The sequence below is a fragment of the Thunnus maccoyii genome, chromosome 10, assembly GCF_910596095.1.
Source record: "Thunnus maccoyii chromosome 10, fThuMac1.1, whole genome shotgun sequence".
NCBI classification, from domain to species: domain Eukaryota; kingdom Metazoa; phylum Chordata; class Actinopteri; order Scombriformes; family Scombridae; genus Thunnus; species Thunnus maccoyii.
The window spans coordinates 15,217,777-15,236,929 of record NC_056542.1 but is presented as its reverse complement, the minus strand read 5'-3'; the positions used below and the strand labels follow the sequence as shown (position 1 = coordinate 15,236,929).

The 19,153-nt window shown below is 37.4% G+C and overlaps 3 protein-coding genes across 6 annotated transcripts in view; all 3 read left to right on the top strand.

Moving 5' to 3' along the window:
- myh14 (myosin, heavy chain 14, non-muscle) overlaps nucleotides 1-4,186 on the top strand; it is a 34,748-nt gene extending 30,562 nt beyond the window's left edge. The window contains exon 46 of the transcript XR_006098418.1: nucleotides 4,100-4,186. The gene's annotated coding sequence lies outside the window, so the exon portion shown is untranslated. The remainder of the gene's footprint in view (nucleotides 1-4,099) is intronic.
- A 2,145-nt stretch (nucleotides 4,187-6,331) lies between these two features.
- On the top strand, nucleotides 6,332-12,375 carry si:ch211-120k19.1 (uncharacterized protein LOC563199 homolog). Of its 4 annotated transcripts, none has more exons than XM_042423327.1 (5): nucleotides 6,332-7,985; nucleotides 8,209-8,983; nucleotides 9,785-9,855; nucleotides 11,111-11,140; nucleotides 11,256-12,375. In XM_042423327.1, the coding sequence occupies exons 2-5, from the start codon at nucleotides 8,650-8,652 to the stop codon at nucleotides 11,373-11,375; spliced, it is 555 nt and encodes a 184-aa protein (XP_042279261.1). In that variant the 5' UTR covers nucleotides 6,332-7,985; nucleotides 8,209-8,649; the 3' UTR covers nucleotides 11,376-12,375. The 4 variants fall into 4 exon arrangements, with proteins under 4 accessions (XP_042279261.1, XP_042279260.1, XP_042279259.1 ...); XM_042423326.1 differs by having other exon boundaries at nucleotides 8,156-8,983; XM_042423325.1 differs by having other exon boundaries at nucleotides 6,332-8,334; nucleotides 8,640-8,983.
- Nucleotides 12,376-13,722: 1,347 nt separating this feature from the next.
- On the top strand, nucleotides 13,723-19,069 carry rpl18 (ribosomal protein L18). The gene is made up of 7 exons (XM_042423323.1): nucleotides 13,723-13,818; nucleotides 14,460-14,546; nucleotides 14,690-14,797; nucleotides 15,885-15,983; nucleotides 16,116-16,239; nucleotides 17,555-17,624; nucleotides 18,936-19,069. The coding sequence occupies exons 1-7, from the start codon at nucleotides 13,816-13,818 to the stop codon at nucleotides 19,009-19,011; spliced, it is 567 nt and encodes a 188-aa protein (XP_042279257.1). The 5' UTR covers nucleotides 13,723-13,815; the 3' UTR covers nucleotides 19,012-19,069.
- The last annotated feature ends 84 nt before the right edge of the window (nucleotides 19,070-19,153 follow it).

Sequence of the window (19,153 nt, the reverse complement as noted above, 5' to 3'; positions counted from 1 at the left end):
ACACACACGTTTACTTTACTAGACCTTTGGGGACATTACATAGACTTAGATTCATGTCCTGAAGACTTACCCTAGCCTTAACCACTGACCCGAAAATAAGCATTTTCCCAACTGACGACACGGTTTTTGTCCCCAATTGGACAAGCCGTCCCCAATTAATTGATCTTTAGTCTGAAATGTGTCCTTGAAAGTAGCCTAAGTCAGAAACACACACACACAGATTCAAACAAATACATACATACATACAAAAAAGGCTCACATGTAAAAGAAAACAGGAGTTATTTTGCATTTATCATTGTTTATTCACATTCTGAATATTTTACACCATTTTCAACTTCATACTTATACCACTGTAATCAATACAGAGATCCAAACACACACAGTTTAAATAACATGTAAAGCTTAAATATATGTACAAATCCACGGTTTGGTGCAAAAAGGTGCAAATTAAATTCAGACTGAGTATGAATAAAATAATTTACTGCCAATCAAACATGTTTGAAGTGAACAAACAGCTTTTTGTGGTTAAATCTCAAGCAAAGTGATAGATACCATTTAATTTGAAAATATAACTAAGGAACAGGTAGAATAGAATATGTGTGTCGTTTTACTGGAAATTGCCTTCAGTAGACAAACATTTGTTCATTTAACAGCAGAAGTAATTATTTAAGCTAATTTTTCCAGTGCAGCTGCCTTTTAATAAAGCACTAATTAAGAGACCCATTAGGAGTCCAAGAGCCTGCATCTGCTGAGGAATGAGATTTGTTTTTGCAGAGAATCAAAGGATCTTTGTGCTCTGTGGTATTAAATTAAATGGTATTAACTCAGAAATCAGGAAAACTTCTGTCACAAACAGAAAAATATATGGATAGTATGTTGACTGCTTAGCTAACAAATTATCGATCATGATCTACGTCATGTCAAATAAAGTTAGGAGTCATAAAAATTCAGTTCCTTGATCTCATATTTTCTAACTCAATAGAATTTGTGACCTAATTGCTTAAGATTTAGTCCAGACTTTCCAAAAACATCCCAAAAAATCATCTCACAAGAACAAAGAACTTTAAATAAAAGAGAGAAAAAAATGACTCAAGTTAAACATCAATATGGAATTTGCTGCAAAGCATGAATGACTATGAAATATCTACCACTGCCCCCTCGACCCCTTAAAGGACCAGTGTGTAAAATTTAGGGGGACCTATTAGCGGAAATGGAATATAATATTCATAAGTATGTTTTAATTAGTGTATAATCATCTAACAATAAGAATCGTTGTGTTTTTGTTACCTTAGAATGAGCGCTTTATATCTACATAGGGTCCTCTTCTATGGAGCCTGCCATGTTGCACCACCATGTTTCTACAGTAACCCAGAACGGACAAACCAAACGCTGGCTCTAGGGAGGGCCTTTCACGTCTTTCATGAATTTCATGACCGCCATAGTTTCCCCTACATGCTTGAAGAAGGAGGGTGAGGGGACATCACAAGATCACACCAGAATCCATCTTGTCAGGCTTCAAGATATGGTTCAGACCAATCAGCATACTATGAGGATCCTTGCGTGAACTTGTGATTTCACAAATCCAACTCACGAGGTTAGACAGTGATAGACAGATGTTTCATCCAATCACCTGCCAAGTATTTTTTGAAAGTGCCTGCCCTTTACCAAACAGTTTCCAACAACAACTTCTCAGATGGTTCTGTGTAACAAACCATCTGGCGCATCAAGTTACCTTTAACATGACTCATGAGGTTGTTACATACGTTTAATAAATAAGAAACATCCAGAAAAGATTAAAAAAACATCTTTTCCTAGCAGTGAAGTGACTTCCTGTCATTCAGGATGTCAGTGAACAGCCAGTCCTCCCCATGGGGCGGTGTTGGTATGAGATGGTGCTCAGGATTATGAAGAGGGGCAGAAAATGACTGAGCAACACCCTCAAATGACATAAAGTTTAGGTTATTTTCACAATTCACCAGCATACAGGGACTCTCTTCCTGAGGGTGTATCGGCTCAGAGACGTTGTAAAGGTAGCTGATGGAGGTGGGGACCTGGTTTTGGACGGTGTCGGTGCCTTGAGATGGTGTAAAGTTGTTGAATTGTGTCTCTGCAGCGTCCTGATATTGTCTCAGCACCTGTGAGCTCCTCTGATCACTCTGGAAGTGGTTTATGATCAACCCCTGATCTCCATGACAACTGTATCCATATTCATATCTATACTCACCTCTCTCACAGTGTGGATCCTCCACCTCAGCTCTGTTGCTGAAGATCCTATCTGTGAAACTACCTGACTGATCTACAAATGCGTCATCATCTGCCCCAGTATCACCCGGGCATGCACAGATACTTTCAAAATAGGCCTCTACATCCATGCAGCCCGCTACATCCTTACTGCCAACACTGAAAAGATCCATTATGTCTGTCCACTGACTCTCTGCGATGTCAGCGATGCTCTTCTGGGCCTGTGTGCAGGTTGAAATGTCTGTGAACATTTGGATCGAGAAGTCACAAGAGTCGAGAGACAACGGAGAGAGCTCCGGTGAGAAGGAGGGAGAGATGTCCATGTTTTGGATGAAACTGGAGTCATTTAGAGGTGTTTGAGTGTCCTCTGGGAGGCTGCTGGTTGGCTGCAGCAGGTTTTCATTTTCATAATAGTCTGCTCGAAAAAGCTCTTCCCCGTGGTAGTAGTCTAAACCTTTGGGGGAGCTCATAAATGTGAATTCAGACAGTTTCTGATTTCCACTCCCCTTTTTCTGCCTCTGTGTTCCTTTGCTGTGGTTGTTCTTCCTTGAGGTGAAGGTGGTGGACCGTGATTTGGGATGCCGTTTCCAAAGATGTCCCGAGTCTGGCTGCTTCTTTTCACTGATTTCAGTTTCATATGAGCCAACAGAGACGTCACTCCAAGACTTCGAGACGCCATCTGCATCTGTGTGAATACTGCCTTTATCTGGATCATGTAGACAGCCACCTTCAGAGGGGCTACCGGACTGCTCAGGTGTCCCAGCAGATACATTTTTTTCCTGTTCCTTAAAATAAAGAGCAGATGCTAGTCGGTGGTTTGCTGCTTCTATGTCTGCAAACTTTCTGTAGAGAGACACACATGAGGAGAAAGAGGAGATATTGAAATAACAGTAGCAACCTTTTGCGACCCTTAAACAACAGTTAAAAGGCTCAACATTTGGGGAAATACACTTATTCACTCTTGCCGCAAGTTAGAGATGATTGATCACTTTCATGTCTGTACCTATTTTTATACAGTCTTTGGTCTGTACACTAACTATGTAGCTAGAGCCAGCAGCTGGTTAGCTTAGCTTAGCATAAAGACTGGAAACAAGAGGTAACAGCTAGCCTGGCTCTGTCCAAAGGCAACAAAATCCACCTACCACCAAATCTAAAACTCACTAATTAACATATATTTATATGTTATTTTTGCATATTTGTTATATGTGCATATTTTTATTTAATCTGTACAAGAAACTGAAGTGTAAAAACAACCTTCCTGGATTTTCTGCTGGCTGCCTGGCAACCTCACAGTGATACCCAGTTAGGCAGATTTTGTTATCTTTTGATAAAGCCGAGCTAGCTGTTTCCCCATGTTTCCAGTCTTTATGCTAAGGTAAAGATGCTGGCTGCAGCGTCATATCTACAGTACAGACGTGGTGTCAGACTATCAGTCTTCATCTAACTCTTGGCAAGAAAGCGAAGAAGCACATTTCCCAACATTTTGAACTATTCCTTTAAAATTAAGCAACGTCTACTGAAACTCCTCATGACAAGAGTTGAGATCAGTTCAAGCAAAGAGTGATTCTTTATTCTTGGATTCTTCAATTTGAAGGATTTTTAGAGGCAAAAAGCGTCCAATGTTTCACAAGAAAAAAGCTCAATTTTGGAAAAATCTTCAAAAATTAACATAATTTTATTCCTTTAATAATCTGGTGACCCCTCTGATTTTTCCTGGGTCCCTTTGAGGGGTCTCAAACCCTAGGTTTGGAACCATTGCCTTAAGATACTGGCAGCCACAAACTGTTTTACATTTTAATATCAGTTGGTTTCAGTGGTTTCTGCTCCCCCCAACACACCTCTGAATCATGTTGTGCAGGAAGCGACGGTGGTTGACCTGCCGTTTAGACGGCCGGTTCTTACGCGGTTTCTGAAGGGTCCTCATCATGTGACCTGCTGCTGAAGTTACAAAGGTGTAGAGGTCACGACCCCAGGGGACCCCTCGCTCCAACCCGGGCTCAAGAGTCACAGAGAAGGATGGTCGCATGGCTGAGAAATGAAATGTAAGTAAGTAATAAATAGCACCTTTCCAGAGCAGAGTGTCACATGAATCAAGAGTTATGTCAAGTCCTTTACAATAAAAAAATAAGACAACAGACATCAAATAAAATACAGATTTAAAAAGAGTAAAAACAACATGAATATAAAAAAAAATAAAAATTACACAAAGTCAAGTTTTAACAGGTGAGTCTTGAGATGCTTTTTAAAGCAGCTTTTTGTCCAAAAGGAGAGAGTTTCAAAGGAACCACAACCTCAAACGCAGAGTCTCCTTTAGTTTTCAGCCTGGAGCAAGAAACAAGCAACAAACCCTAAACAACAGAGGACCTCAGACACCGACTGGCGACATGAGGCTGCAGCATGCAGAGCTCTACAAAATGATCACAAGGATCTTGAATCCTTTGTGCCATCAGCCATCAGACTCCACAATGCCACAGCACCCAGCACCTCCTACCTCCCCTGATCGAGGCTCAAAGAGACACAACTCACAGATAAACTGACACAGATATTGCACATGTATATACAAACAGATACTACTATGAGTGTATGTATTGTATGTATATTTTTAGGAACAGCACCATGGCACATGTATTAATATCTTAATTGAATTAATTAGTTGAATTCTGAATTTGATGGGGAGCCAGTGTAAAGAAATCAAGATCACTGACACATGAAATGAGAGGTTGGGAGATGAGAGATTAGTTTAAAGACGATGAGAAAAGAGGAATTCCATGTAGACAGAGCTGTCATGGCGCTGAGCAATAATTGTTTAAATCAGTTCAATTATTATGTTTCATGAGTGATTTAACATAAAAGGAAAAGGTTTACTCAAAGGTTGCACTATTTTCTTGTTACTTATTTCTTATGCCCTTGACTAATTCTAGTCATTTTTTACTTTTTTTTTTTTTTCTGTAGCGCTTTTCCTCATTGCACTGTCACTTGGTCAGCTGCTAGATAATTGTAACACAGATCTTTTGAGTCACTGTCCTCTAACACTTGATTGTCCAGCCTCACTTGTAAGTCTGTAAAATGATCAAATGTAAATGTTTATGAATGATTTCTTTCAAAATTATTAACTTGGATGCTATACATGATGTTAATCTGCAGCCTTATAGTGGTGATAAAAGCAAATGAAACAGCACAAGGGAGCTCTCTTGTAAATAGACAAGGGAATTTAAAATGTAATGTTACTTGATATGACAAAATAACAGTTTCCAATGAGATTTCTGTCACATTCAATACCTATAATTACAGTGGAACATTGATAAATTGGAAACATGATAGCTGTCTGGTATATTTAGTCCTGTTTTATGCTGTTAAGCTCAAAAGAAAAATAATTCTCACCTTTTTCCTGTTCAGGCTGCTGTGTGTCTTCGTATCTTCCAGCAAACTGTACTGAGGACTCAGCTTGAGGGAGATGGGCGGCTTCAGAGAGAGCGCTAATTTAATTGTCATTGTATATGTGTGTGTGCATGTGTGTGTGTGTGTATATATTGTGGGTCTCCATGCGCAAATTAAGTCAAGTGAAATCAGCGCTCAGTGCAAATGCACAAATTCCCCCCTTTTTTTTCCAGCAGTATGAATGGAATCCAACTTGACAAATTGATAGTGGGAGAGGAAGTGAGACACGATGAGAGGCCCTGAAAAGAAAGAAGCAATTATCTGAGAAGTCAACCGCTCGTGGAGGTGTGAGCACACGTCTCCATTGTGTGCAACACTAAAGGCAGCTTGTTAAATACTGCAAGACACAAACGCACAGTTGAACCATTTAACAAGCCCTTAATTGATCAGCTTAAACTCTGGCCCTAATTACCACATTCTCAGAGGGAAGAGCTAAGATGGTTGCTAGTGGCTTTAATTGACCTTTGCAATTCAATAGTTCACCTTCCAAGTACAGAATTTTACATATCTATGGCAGCAGGTGGGTGAATAGGCTGTCCTTTTCACAAAGCCCAGATAAACAGTGAGAAATAAAAATGTTACATTATCGCCTTTTTAAAAAAATGTTTACATTTTGCTGTGGATGTTCAAAATGATCCTTAATTTCAGTTAAGCCGGTTTTATTTGTATTTGTTTTAAACAAAGAACAAAAAAAAGACATTCAAGACAAGAGAGTTGGATATATCTACTTAAGTATTAGGTTTCTGGGTGTGTATATTTGTATTATGTGAGTATTTGTCAGAGTACATGTGTGCATATAAAATCTATAACATGGACGGTCAAAATAATAACTAGTTTCATTTGCAAGGAGGTTGAAATATGTAATAAGAGTCTCCAGAAAGGTTCCTGAGTGGTTCTGAATGGTTTAAATTAGAGTTGAAACTCTATTATTTTAATTATCGATTAATTGTTCCTAGAGCCTAAGGTGTTGTCTACAAATTGAAAGATAATCAGTTTACTATCATGCATGACACAGAAACAATAAAATGCTTGGCATTTCTCCTTAAAAAATTACTAAATCAGTAACTTAGTTATCAAAACAATTGCAGATTAATATTTTGCTGATTGACTAATTGATTAGTTGACCAATCCCTGTGACTCTTGTGTTAATAGATTTTAGGCATAAAGCACCGTCAAGGGGAACTCCGGTCAATAAGAATGGATAAAGTTAAAGTGATCTGTAGCTGACACTTCCAAAAGGTGTGTTTATAGTCATTAGGTATTTGCATGTTGCAGTGTTGGCACTTTTTAGTGTCTGTAAGTCTCATGAGAAATGTGTTGCGTGTTGTGTGCTCTCTGCAATATTGACTGAGGTTGGAAGAAAATTTGAAAATATTTAGATATTTAGAGGTTCAGATTACCGGCGAAGTGTCTCTGGGAATATCAGATGCCAATCTGTCATAGGATTCAGAAAGTTTTGAACAAAACATGCTTGTACCAAACATGATCTGCAGTGTGGCTGCCAGAGAGGGGTAGGGGGTTAGTTTCATAGAGGATGAGATAATGGTTTTCATTTGATGGATTTACATACCTGCATATAGACGAATGTTTGGTTTTTAAGCTAATTGCTTAAAAGTAATTGTTCTGAATTATTTGTCCAAGCTGTGTGATACCTCTAGAGCTCACTAATGGAAAATAGAAGTGGCTTTTATTGATTGTGAAATTTTCATTGTGTCTAAATTAGGTAGATTAAGGAAAGACAACTTTTTGTTTATGTATTTGATGCACTTTCAGCCACTCTTCTATTGTAAAGGACATTCATGGCTCAGTTCAGTCAGGTGGATGTGCACAAAAGTGGAACGTCTTGTAGATTCATTGGGTTACAAGACTGTTGTTTTAACTTCTTTTTCGTCTTGAACAAGCAACTGTGATACATGATACATGTCTAATTATTGCTTTATCTTTTGGTCCAGGTTTTCAAATGTTATTGAGACTTTATCTTAAACACATTTCTTGCACCTAACCTACCTGTCTTCTTTCTTTATGCTAATAAAATAAAAATTTCCAAAACCAGGCCCAAAATCACAAATTTGCAAGGGGCTTCACAATCCATACAGCATACAACACCCTCTATCCTTAATTCAGATAAAGAATAACTCTCCAAAATCCATCTTATGGAACTTTACTCAAAGGAAGCAAGCATTGCTGCAGGAGTGACATCTATTTTTAGTGACACCACATGTGCTTCTGACCAGCAAGCTGCACAGCTAAGACAGCTTCTGGTGTGGCCTCAACTTTAACACTTCAGTCGATGAGAGAAATGTGTGGTAAGTTTATTGTTTATAGTGTTACACAGACATGAGAGGAAATAACTGAGATAAGATATATTATAAATACAGTATATAGGTGGTGTTTTTATAACTTCTCTACTGCCCACAGCATTATATTGCTTTGTTGGTCACTTCTGTATCAGTCCTCACATGTGGTATTTTCTCAGATTCTTCTCCAGCAGGCTGATAAAAACATCTTATCACACATTCTCTGCAACAGTGGCCGAACTTTGACCCGGTGAGAATACCCTCCCTCACTTGTAGATTCACATCAGCTCCTCCTCACCCAACAGAACCAATCAGAAAACAGTTTGTGTGTCTGTGGCCTTGGAAATTTAAGAAAAGGGTGAGTGGAGTCACACTGAAAGGTAGGTTTAACTGCCTCTTGGATAAAAGCCGTAACTCAGAGCAGTATATGAGACAGAAAATATAATTTTCCATATGTGATTTGGAACATCATTCCTTTACTTCAGCTTAATTTCCATAAAAGTTTTAACATTAGTTTAGTTTGATCATTTATTTTAAAACCTTCCTCACTTAAACATTTCAGATTGTGAACACTGACACCCAGTGGCTTTAATGAAAATGATTTCAACTGTAGTAATCTGTTTTTCAGTATCACTTCTTGAACTGAATTCTCTCTCTGATCAGGTTTTTCAACATGAACCGAGCCTGGGCTTTGTTCAAGGCTCACCCGTACATCAGCAACGTGGTGGGATACACAACGTTGTTTGCCTCTGCTGACCTCATACAGCAGAGCATGCTTGGTGGCAAACCTGCTGCAGGCTCCTCATCAGAGGACTCAGCTGGCATTGACTGGTGTCAGACGGCCCGTGTGGCGACTGTCGGCTTCTGTTTCCATGCCAACTTCAACTACCACTGGCTCAGAGGGCTGGAGAGGATGATGCCGGGGAGCAGCGTCAAGGCAGTGACAGGGAAAGTTGTGGTGGATCAGCTGGTTGCAGCTCCTCTCACCATCAGTGCCTTTTATATTGGTGAGTGTGTTACAAAGTCTAATTAAATATTTTGTATTAAATATTTTGTTGCGCAAATTGCACCCTCTCTGTAAAATGTCCTAAAAAAATTACCATTAAATACCTGTAAATTACTCAGAAAATTTCCAAGAAATTTGTATAAAATTAAAGGACCTCCAAAATAAAATGTATTTTTAACATTTTGTAGTTCAGATTTAGTTTTAGTTTATAGTTTATTTTAGTTTATAGTTAAGTTTTTAGTTATTTCTTATCTTCCTCTTTCAGTGTTCTTGCGTTGTTTGTTTTTGTTTATGTGTAACATTGCAGTATCCTATTGGGATTAATAAAGTACTCTTATCTTTCCATCTTTGAACTAATTAAAGAGATAACTGGAACATCCTGAATGTAAAGCTCCATTTAAACCCAAATAAATATTCAACCATCATTTGTTTATTATTTTAAACTTTATTCACCCTTTATTTTGAATTGAATTTTTAAATTTAGCATGTTCAGCTGACCTGGTCTGCACTGACTTAAAGACTCTCTTGGTTACACTTTTAAATTAAATGGAATTAATGAACTGTACCAAAAAACACTGCCCCAATTTTACCTATTATTACTATCAAATTATATAGTTCTTTCACTGAAACTTTGTAGAAATAATTAAAAATTACAGACAATTATACTATGTGACAATGTTGTGAAACGTTGTGATATGAACTATAATTCAAACAGTGAACAGTGCTCTCCTACACATGTGTTTCTACTGATGGACCCAACAAAGATTCAGTAAAATATTTAATAGCCTCCTCTACCTTTTAGGTTTAAGTTTACTAGAAAACAAAGATGACCCGCTTGAAGACTGGAGACAAAAATTCTGGACATCTTACAAGGTATAAAGTATATAAAGGTTGTCCTTAGATTACATGATGATGATGGATAAATGTATGGGGTGCCACAGGGCTTCATTCTAGGACCAATTTTATTTTCTCTTTATTTACTCCATTTGGCCACATTATCAAACAGCATGATATCTAATTTCATTGCTACGCAGATGACACTCAGCTGTACTTGTCCTGCAAACCATCTGAATCAGTTAAGTTATCTTTCCTGCATAATTGCCTAGCTGTGGTTAAGGACTGGAAAATTTTCTTCAGCTTAGCTCCTCCAAAACAGAAATCCTCATTATAGGTCCTGAGCACACTCATCATGGCCAAGGTCAGTCTGCTCTTGGCAGTCTAGCTCAGCATGTGGTACCCATTGTTAAAAACCTTGGAGTTATTCTTGACCAGAACGTCACTCTGGAGTCCCATGTTAAAAGGTTAACTGAGTTGTGTTCTTTCCATTTGAGAAATATCTCTAGAATTAGATCTTGTATTACTTTTAATGATCTTCACAGAGTGATTCATGCTTTTATCACTACTTGTCTGGATTATTTTAATGCTGTGTTTATATGCCTTGGCCAAAACATGATTGCACAGTTTCAGGGTGTCCAAAACACAGCTGCTAGACTTTTAACCAAATCATGACATCATCATATCTCCCCTATATTAGCTTCCTGTCACTGGCTGCCTGTCTGCTTTAGAATTGATTTTAAAATGTTAATCGTGACTTTTAAGGTCGTTGAATGCTATGGCACTGAACTACCTGAATGAGCTTCTAAATCATTACTTACCAGCCCATAGCTTGAGATCCTCTGATAAGACCCTGTTAGCTATCCTCCAATCAAGGCTGAAGACCAAACGTGACGGGCCTCCAACACTTTGGAACAGCTTACCTGAGGAACCTAGACTAGAAAATCTGCCTTCTTTTAAATCGTCTCTCAAGACTTACTTATACAATATGGCTTTTTCTCAATTACTTTATCTGATACTTTTATGTGTACTTTTATCCATTGCTTTATCTTTACTTTTAAACTGTTTTATTTGTTATTTCATTTGTTGACTGTGATTTTGTATGTGATTGTTTTGCTGCTTTCTTTCATTTGTTCTTGTTTGTGAAGCATTTTGTAACAGTAGTTTTGAAAGGTGCTACATAAATAAAGTTATTATTATTATTATTATTATTATTATTATTACATTAAATGCTGCCAAAATGCAGTGTCACAAGTTATTCTGTCTCTGTATCTATTTATCTATTCCTCTGTAGGCTGGCGTGGTGTTTTGGTCAACAATGCAGGTGAGATATTCTTGTGGGTGGTAACATTGTTCACTTTCTGGCTGCACGCAGAGGCAGACATGCAAAGATCCAGAATGACATATCTTTTTTTTTTTCATCTCTACCTCCATCTCAGGCAGTGAACTTTGCCCTGGTCCCTCCCGTGGCACGGACTGTGTTTCTGGGAGGCATTGCTCTGACTTTCACAATCTTTCTGTGTCACCTCCGACAGCAGCATGACCACAAACTTGAATAAACTCGAGACCCTCAAAGCCACATGTTTTGGACTGAATGACTGTGATTTCAATCTGAAAAGTTGTGTGTTATTATTTTTTGTGTTCAAATCATTTAAATATAACATTACAAATTCAGTTGCAGAGTTAAATTTGCTGAGGAAACTGGGAGGATTCCTAAATAAGATAAAGGTCACGTCTCAAACATCTACATTGGTACCACACTGTGAATCAGCTGATTAGCCTACATGGTTCTTTTTCAGCTGTGATGTGTTTCTGTCTTGTTTCAACACTGAATAACAATGATGCAACAGTGCCTGAGTTTAATCCTGCAGATATTTCTGTTGGTGTAATCCTTTTTTGTAGGTATAGAGAACAATCTACACTTAACTGTCACACTATTTCAGTATCTCTTATACAGGAATCAATTGGTTAATGGAGATTGCAGGAAGAGGTATAGATGTGGAGCGCCCTGGTAGCTGAGTGGTTACTGCATATGCTACATAACTGTACCATCCCTGGTTTGATTTCAGCCAGAGACCTTTGTTGCAAGTACGAATGTTGCCAAACATACATTTTGTAACCAATGAAGATAAAACAGTTGTTGTTGTCAAATCTGCTGCTCACTGTGAAGTAGATTCTTTTGTCTTTTCTCAAACTGAATTTCATATTTTTTGCCATCACTCTGAAATCTGTGGGAGGAACAGTCTGTATTTATTATTGAATAAATACACTAATTTTCATATCATCATTTAATTTAATTATGGAGGAAATTAAGTGTCGGGACATACTGGTCGTTAATCTTATAGTTGGTGGTTTGATTCTAACCTCCTTGAAAGGGTCCTTGAGCAAAGCACTGAACCCCAAACTCCTCTTAATGTGTGTGTATGGGGTAAAAAAATACAAGATGCTTTGGACTAAATGTGAAATGTCCCAAATTAAAATAATTAATCTTACTGTTTTTGGAAATTGGCATGAAGAAATGTTCAAACGAGACATTTATTTCTTATTTTGTGTTTTGGATTAGGGCAGCAACTTAAATCATATGTCAAAATAAATGCAACTTAACAAAATATATATTATCATAATATTAATTTTCTCAACATTGTCAATGTTATCTTCACTTGTAGTGTAGTATATTGTTTACATATGCACTGTATTAATTGTAATAAGTAAATACATGTATAAATGAATGAATGAAGCTTAGAAAAGAAGAAAAATTTCATTTACATCTCCATACATCTCTCTGTCAACAGGTTTTATTCTTTGTTCTTGAAAGTTAGTAAAGTTATTATTATTATTATTATTATTATTATTATTATTATTATTATTATTATTATTATATTAAATGCTGCCAAAATGCAATGTAACAAGTTATTCTGTCTCTGTATCTATTTATCTATTCCTCTATAGACTGGTGTGGTGTTTTGGTCAACAATGCAGGTGAGATATTCTTGTAGGTGTTAACATTGCTCACTTTCTGGCTGCACGCAGAGGCAGACATGCAAAGATCCAGAATGACATATCTTTTTTTTTTCATCTCTACCTCCATCTCAGGCAGTGAACTTTGCCCTGGTCCCTCCTGTGGCACGGACTGTGTTTCTGGGAGGCATTGCTCTGACTTTCACAATCTTCCTGTGTCACCTCCGACAATATTAATTTTCTTGACATTGTCAATGTTATCTTCACTTGTGGTGTAGTATATTGTTTATATATGCACTACATTAATTGTAATAAGTAAATACATGTATAAATGAATGAATGAAGCTTAGAAAAGAAGAAAAATTTCACCTACATCTCCACACATCTCTCTGTCAACAGTTTTTATTGGGATATTTCTTCAGGACAAAGTAGTTTGTTGAAAACTGAGAAATGTGGATTATCCAGATTATTTTTTGTAATGTATTAGGAATATTTTACTGTTTTGAGCACCACAAACCAAATGCCATTCACCTCTGTTGTTTTGGGGTGAGGACAGAAATCTCAAAACCAAAGAAACCGAAATTAATATTCACAAAGAAAACTGTCAAATTCAAAACCCTTTCTTAAATAACTTTTGTAATGATTTTACATGTTACAGCAACAGTGTATATATCGGCACCCTTTAATAATAAAAAAAGTAATCAAAATTTATAACACTTTATGTTCAATGTAAATCAGTTAAATTGTCATGGCGGTCCTATCTTATTTTATGTGCTTTTTTGCTTGTTTAATTGAGAAATGCCTCTTTATTTGTAGATTTAATATATGGTACAAGTACATGTCTGTAAATAAATAATAGTTCGGTTAGTCCTTTCTAACACCAGAGGCACCATCCTAAATCACCACGGTTGTTTTGACGTTGGCCTTCCCGGAAGCGCATGCTCGGATCTATGCTGTAGCCAATCAGACGCCCGAGAATTCATCGCACTGTTTATCGCGAGACCTCCGCTCTTCCTTTTCCCTTTTCGCTCTGAGTCCAAGATGGTAGGTGCAGCTAGTAGAAATCTAAAAACTCGTTTAACCTGAGTATCCACGACCATCCTTTGAATTACAGCATCATATCTTCTTAAGTGCAACATTTACTGGTTCTAAATATTGTTTACGTTACTGTGCCGTCATGATTTGGTGTTATTTGACCATGTAAATCATATTAGCTCACCTTCTTTGGTGCCGACATTAGTGCTGTTCAGGCAGCCGACTCACGCGTTGAAGTTGACCAGAAACGAGCTCAGAAAATGGGTTAGAAAGCGGAATATTGTGTCTAACTATAAAGTTTTATTCCCTTAAAATTTAGTGTGTTTTTAAGTGTTAAAACTCAGCCTTGCCTGTAAGCAGTTAGCTTGTGTGCATTGCCGCTTGAGTGTCAACGTGTGAACCGGCCCATTAGCTTACTACATGTTGGGCTGCCAGAAAATAAAACTAAAAGACACATCTTATAGTTACTTAAGTTATATTCATTCTAACTTCTCAGTATTTGTGGCTTTTGGCAGCATTAAATGTTAGTGTATATTATGAGATTAGCCTCAGTGAGAGGCATAAACTGTGGCTATAAGTAATGGAGTCAGGATACAATGGAAGTCTAAAAGTAGCTGCTGTAATGTATTAATTTGTGTTTATTTTTAAAGGGAGTCGACATCAGACATAACAAGGACCGCAAGGTGCACAGGAAAGAGCCAAAGAGCCAGGATATCTACCTGAGGCTCCTGGTCAAGGTAAATGAATTTAATAAATGATTCACTTACTCTATGTATTTGTCATTTTGTCACATTTAATTGACTTGATAACGTATTCATCTTTGATAATAACCTGTCTAGTTGCTTATATTAATGTTGCTGTTATTATTGTGTCCTTACAGTTGTACAGGTTCCTGGCCCGCCGCTCCAATGCTTCCTTCAACAAGGTTGTCCTGAGGAGGCTCTTCATGAGCAGGACCAACAGGCCTCCCATCTCCATCTCCCGCCTGGTCAGTTTCATTTCTCTCTCACCCTCCCGTCTCAAGATTTAATGAATCCTTCTTTGTGTCTGACTAGAGTTTTTTGGGGTTTTTTTTTGTTTTTTTTCACTGTGTGAGCTAACTGTAGTGTGTAGTACATAGTCCTTTCTAGGTTTGAATGCAGTTAAGTGCACCTAAAGGTCTGTTTCTGTATCAGTTTGTGATATTTCAAGATGTGGGATTGACTATTGTGCAGCGATACTGATCTGATGAAGCAGATTGGGAATCAGTCATGATATGACAGATTCACGTAGCAGATTCTTTGTTAATGTATAAAATTTGGTGTTTATGATATGTTACATGCGGTCAGTCACGATGGGCTGCTGATGCTATTAAAAACTACAGCAAACCCTGGTCTAATGGTACCGTATATGAAAGATGAGCTCCATGCAGTGAGATATATGGGTAATAAATTTGGGGGGAAAAGAGAGCACTGCTATCAGATTGGTAACCGATATTGACAGAATCCCTGCGTTTAGGTATGAGTAGAATAAAAGTTGCATCAGTGCATCTGGCTCCATTGAGTTTTTATTGCCTCAATGGTGAAATATAGAAACAAATGAAATTGGATCATATCCTTGTTTTGAGGACACTGTGGATCAAACTAAACATACTAGTAGATTATTATACATATAATGAATTTGACTGCGGTTTAGTGGCTGTCAATGTACTTACACAAAATAAAACATCAATCTTCATTAATGTATAGAAATGACTGTATACAGGTGAAACATTTCTGTGGATTGTAAACAGGATACAAATAGTGCAAATAAGTGAAGAGAGCAAGGAGTGCTGAGATAAACATTAAATTATTGAAAAAAGACACGTTACTTTATATACATATAGTAGGTGGTTATATACAGCATATACAGCCTGTTCAGATATACAGTAATGAGTACAATGTATTGCACACATCATATTTCATATGTACCACATGTCTTTGTAAACTTTGAAAGCATGGGGTTGTAGGACTCCTAATGTTGAAGATATGGTAGTTCTGTGGTCTGTTAGGGAGTCAGACATTTTTCACTTAATCTTTGACTTTTGACTTTCCCAGATCCGTAAGATGAAGATGCCTGGCCGTGAGAACAGAATCGCTGTCGTTGTGGGAACAGTCACCGATGATGTCAGGATTCAGGACATCCCCAAGCTCAAGGTAAGCCTCCGTTTTCAGAATATGAAAATTCACCTATTCTGTTTTTTTTTCCCTCTAAGCTATCAGTCAGTCTACTGAAGATTTTACTTCAACATTATAAAGGTGTTGACACTCCTGTTTGTTGTCCCACAGATCTGCGCTCTGAGGGTCACCGACGGTGCCCGCCGCAGGATCCTGAAGTCAGGCGGTCAGGTGATGACCTTTGATCAGCTGGCTTTGGCTTCTCCCAAAGGACAGGGCACAGTGCTGCTGTCAGGTAACTATAATTGTACTCAAATTACAATACAACAGTGCTTTTAAAGTAGATAATGCATGTTTTCACTATCCTGCCACTTGCTGTGGTCAAGCAGGTACCTTGTCCTTCACGTTTACATGCTTTGAAATGAGCTGATTACTATAAAACCCTTTTTTACTTGTAGCTAGTCAGTTATATTTAAGAAAGGGTGGCATATTTTTGACAGATCATTTGGGGCGATGGTGCAGTAAGAGGGCAGTCTCTGTAGTGAGCACAAAGTGCTTTTTCTTTACTGTGCCCTGTGTCCCAGTTTTTACTGGCCTACTGTACAGCTGTGAGAACCAACTTACTTTATCTCAGTTTTGCTCAGACTTTGGATTTATTTGGATACAAGGACAAACTGCTGCGAGTACAATGTTCCTTTTAATCCCTTTAGAGACACTTTGCCAGTCCTAAATATTTGCAGTGCTCATTCTCAAGACTATTCTTCAGCAGATAATCTGAAAGAAACTGCCTGCACTCATGTGGCCTTGTAGCATTATCAGTTAAGCATAAGTTGGTTCCAGTTTGTGCTGCCATGTTAAATGTGCACAGTCATGGTTCTGCTTGGCACTATGGTTTAAGAACTGGCATGTTTTGGTTGCCTTTAGTAGGCTGATAACACGTCTGCCAAACATATCATGCACCAGACAATAACTCAGTGTTGTGATTTTAAGTAGTCTTGTGTTCTTGCACGCACTTGTTTTTGTGCTTGAAGTTTTCATCTTTATCTTGGCCTCAATGCTGATAGTTGCTTACCAGATGTTCATATTTCACAATAATGTTGTTTACCCTGAACATGTGCATCTCAGTTTGTTATGCACAATCTGCCCATATTTGTCAAAATTCAGAGAACCAAATGTATCAGTGTTATTTATACATTGTATTACAGTTGTCTGTTTAAACATTAGTGTAACTAAAATATTACCAAATGCCTAAAACTACCTGCCAACTGGTTTTGTGTAGGTTATTGTTAAGGGCTGGTTTTCGGTAAATAATTCATCCCTTGTATTGGTTATTGTTAGAGGGTGAGAGGCATCTGGTGTCACTATTGTGTATGAAGCATTGTATCGTGCACTGTCAAAACATTGTTTTGCTTGAGGCCAAATGCAAATGAAGCAGTGCTAGATTGTAATTGTCAAGTCAAAAATCATTAAGTAAATATTTGTGGAACTACAAAATATCTTCAGAGGAAATGTATTACAATTTAAAAAAAAAAACAAACAAAAAAAAACCATCTAGTCATCAGGATAGTGTTTGTAACCAGTTTATAATCTGTAACATGTTTGTTCTCCAGGTCCCCGCAAAGGCAGAGAGGTGTACAGGCACTTTGGAAAAGCCCCTGGAACTCCTCACAGCCACACCAAGTATGTGTATAGTTGATTTGTTTGTACTGTTCTTAACATGCAGAACAAAATGTTTTAGTTAAGGCAATCCAAACAGGTTATATTGTTGTACCGGTGCTTTGATCAATCTGATTGGCAGACTATCAAATCGACCTGAATATAAAACAAATGTTCATCTGCTTGAGATAACACTTAAATGGGGTTGTTTTAGATCTGCAGATTGAATATATTTATCAGACTTTCAGTACTCTTTCTGACTCTGTAGCTCTGTCACATACTTATCGGTTGTAGTCCCTCTTTCCCTCCATCTTTTTCTTTGTTTTTCTATCCAACCCTGATTCTCAAATCAGCAGGCTGTGGTTGATGTGTTAAATGTATTTTATTTAATGACTTGGGTCAAGTTATTTTCATATTTTTATTGGTAATTTTAAAAAAAAATCTATCCACTTTTAAAAGGTGTCAGTATATCTTGCCCAATCTTAATCAGTATTTTTATTTTCAAAAAGATTTGCGTAAACAGGAGGTGGGGGAGGGCCTTAGTTACATGATTGTCTTATATTCTGATCAATACAGTAATATACATAATTTGTATTAGCTAATTTTCCATAATAGGTAGTAACCTAATTCTTATATAGCACTACAAATTATATATGATTTAAATCATAATTATTTTGATACAGATTTGACTTCATGTGATGAGATCAAAGCTTTAATTTCCTGGGCAAAGACATATTTTGTCATGGCTCTTTAAATTTTCTTAAGGATCATAATAATAACAATAAAGCTTTGATAGAAAGAAAAGCACAGGTGTAACTAATTACATAAATATTTGCTTTTTTCTAAGTTTGTACACTAAAATCTTACTAAAAGCAACTTCAAGTGTGTACTTTGAGATAAAAATTTAAATTGACTATCTGTTGTTAGGGGAATCCTGTTGCCCTGATGTTCTGTTAAATTCTAATAACCCCAAAACACCTAAAATGTAGAATTATCTTTGCTCTGAGTGCCGTCTATCATAAGTTTTAAACTTGATTTGCACAGGTTTGGAGATCTTTTTCCACAGAAGATATTTTGACTTGTCATAGTTGGAAAAGAGCAGGTGTTCCTTTTTATAAAGGCTCTGTTGTATTCAAGCGCCAATACTTAGTCAGAATGCACACTTAAAATTAATATGTGGTGCTCAGGTAGGAAGGAAATGTGATCCTTTTACTGTTTTAGAGAAGTAGTGAGCGCTGTGTCTGGCATTGTTAGGCAGTGCTGATGTTTTGATAAGATAAAAGTTGGATGTGTCATACCATCATACTATACTAAACTATTCTTTTTCTTCTCTAGGCCCTACATCCGCTCCAAGGGCAGGAAGTTCGAGAAAGCTCGTGGTCGCAGATCCAGCCGTGGCTACAAGAACTAGACTGTTTTTGTTTTCCATTGCAATCTGATACAAATAAAAGATTGGCTGTACAAAATGAGTTTGTGTCTATGTTTTATTGGGCAGCCGGCTGACCCGCACAAATCTTTCACTGACTGAATCATGAACTGATTTGAAGCAGATG

What these genes read in the sequence shown, in the direction of transcription:
- si:ch211-120k19.1 (XM_042423327.1), top strand. Translation starts at nt 8,650, where the DNA reads ATGAACCGAGCCTGGGCTTTGTTCAAGGCTCACCCGTACATCAGCAAC. An exon ending in AATTCTGGACATCTTACAAG is followed by an intron (nt 9,856 to 11,110) that starts GTATAAAGTATA and finishes ATTCCTCTGTAG; the next exon opens with GCTGGCGTGGTGTTTTGGTC. An exon ending in TGTTTTGGTCAACAATGCAG is followed by an intron (nt 11,141 to 11,255) that starts GTGAGATATTCT and finishes CCTCCATCTCAG; the next exon opens with GCAGTGAACTTTGCCCTGGT.
- rpl18 (XM_042423323.1), top strand. An exon ending in ACCTGAGGCTCCTGGTCAAG is followed by an intron (nt 14,547 to 14,689) that starts GTAAATGAATTT and finishes GTGTCCTTACAG; the next exon opens with TTGTACAGGTTCCTGGCCCG. An exon ending in GGGCACAGTGCTGCTGTCAG is followed by an intron (nt 16,240 to 17,554) that starts GTAACTATAATT and finishes TTTGTTCTCCAG; the next exon opens with GTCCCCGCAAAGGCAGAGAG.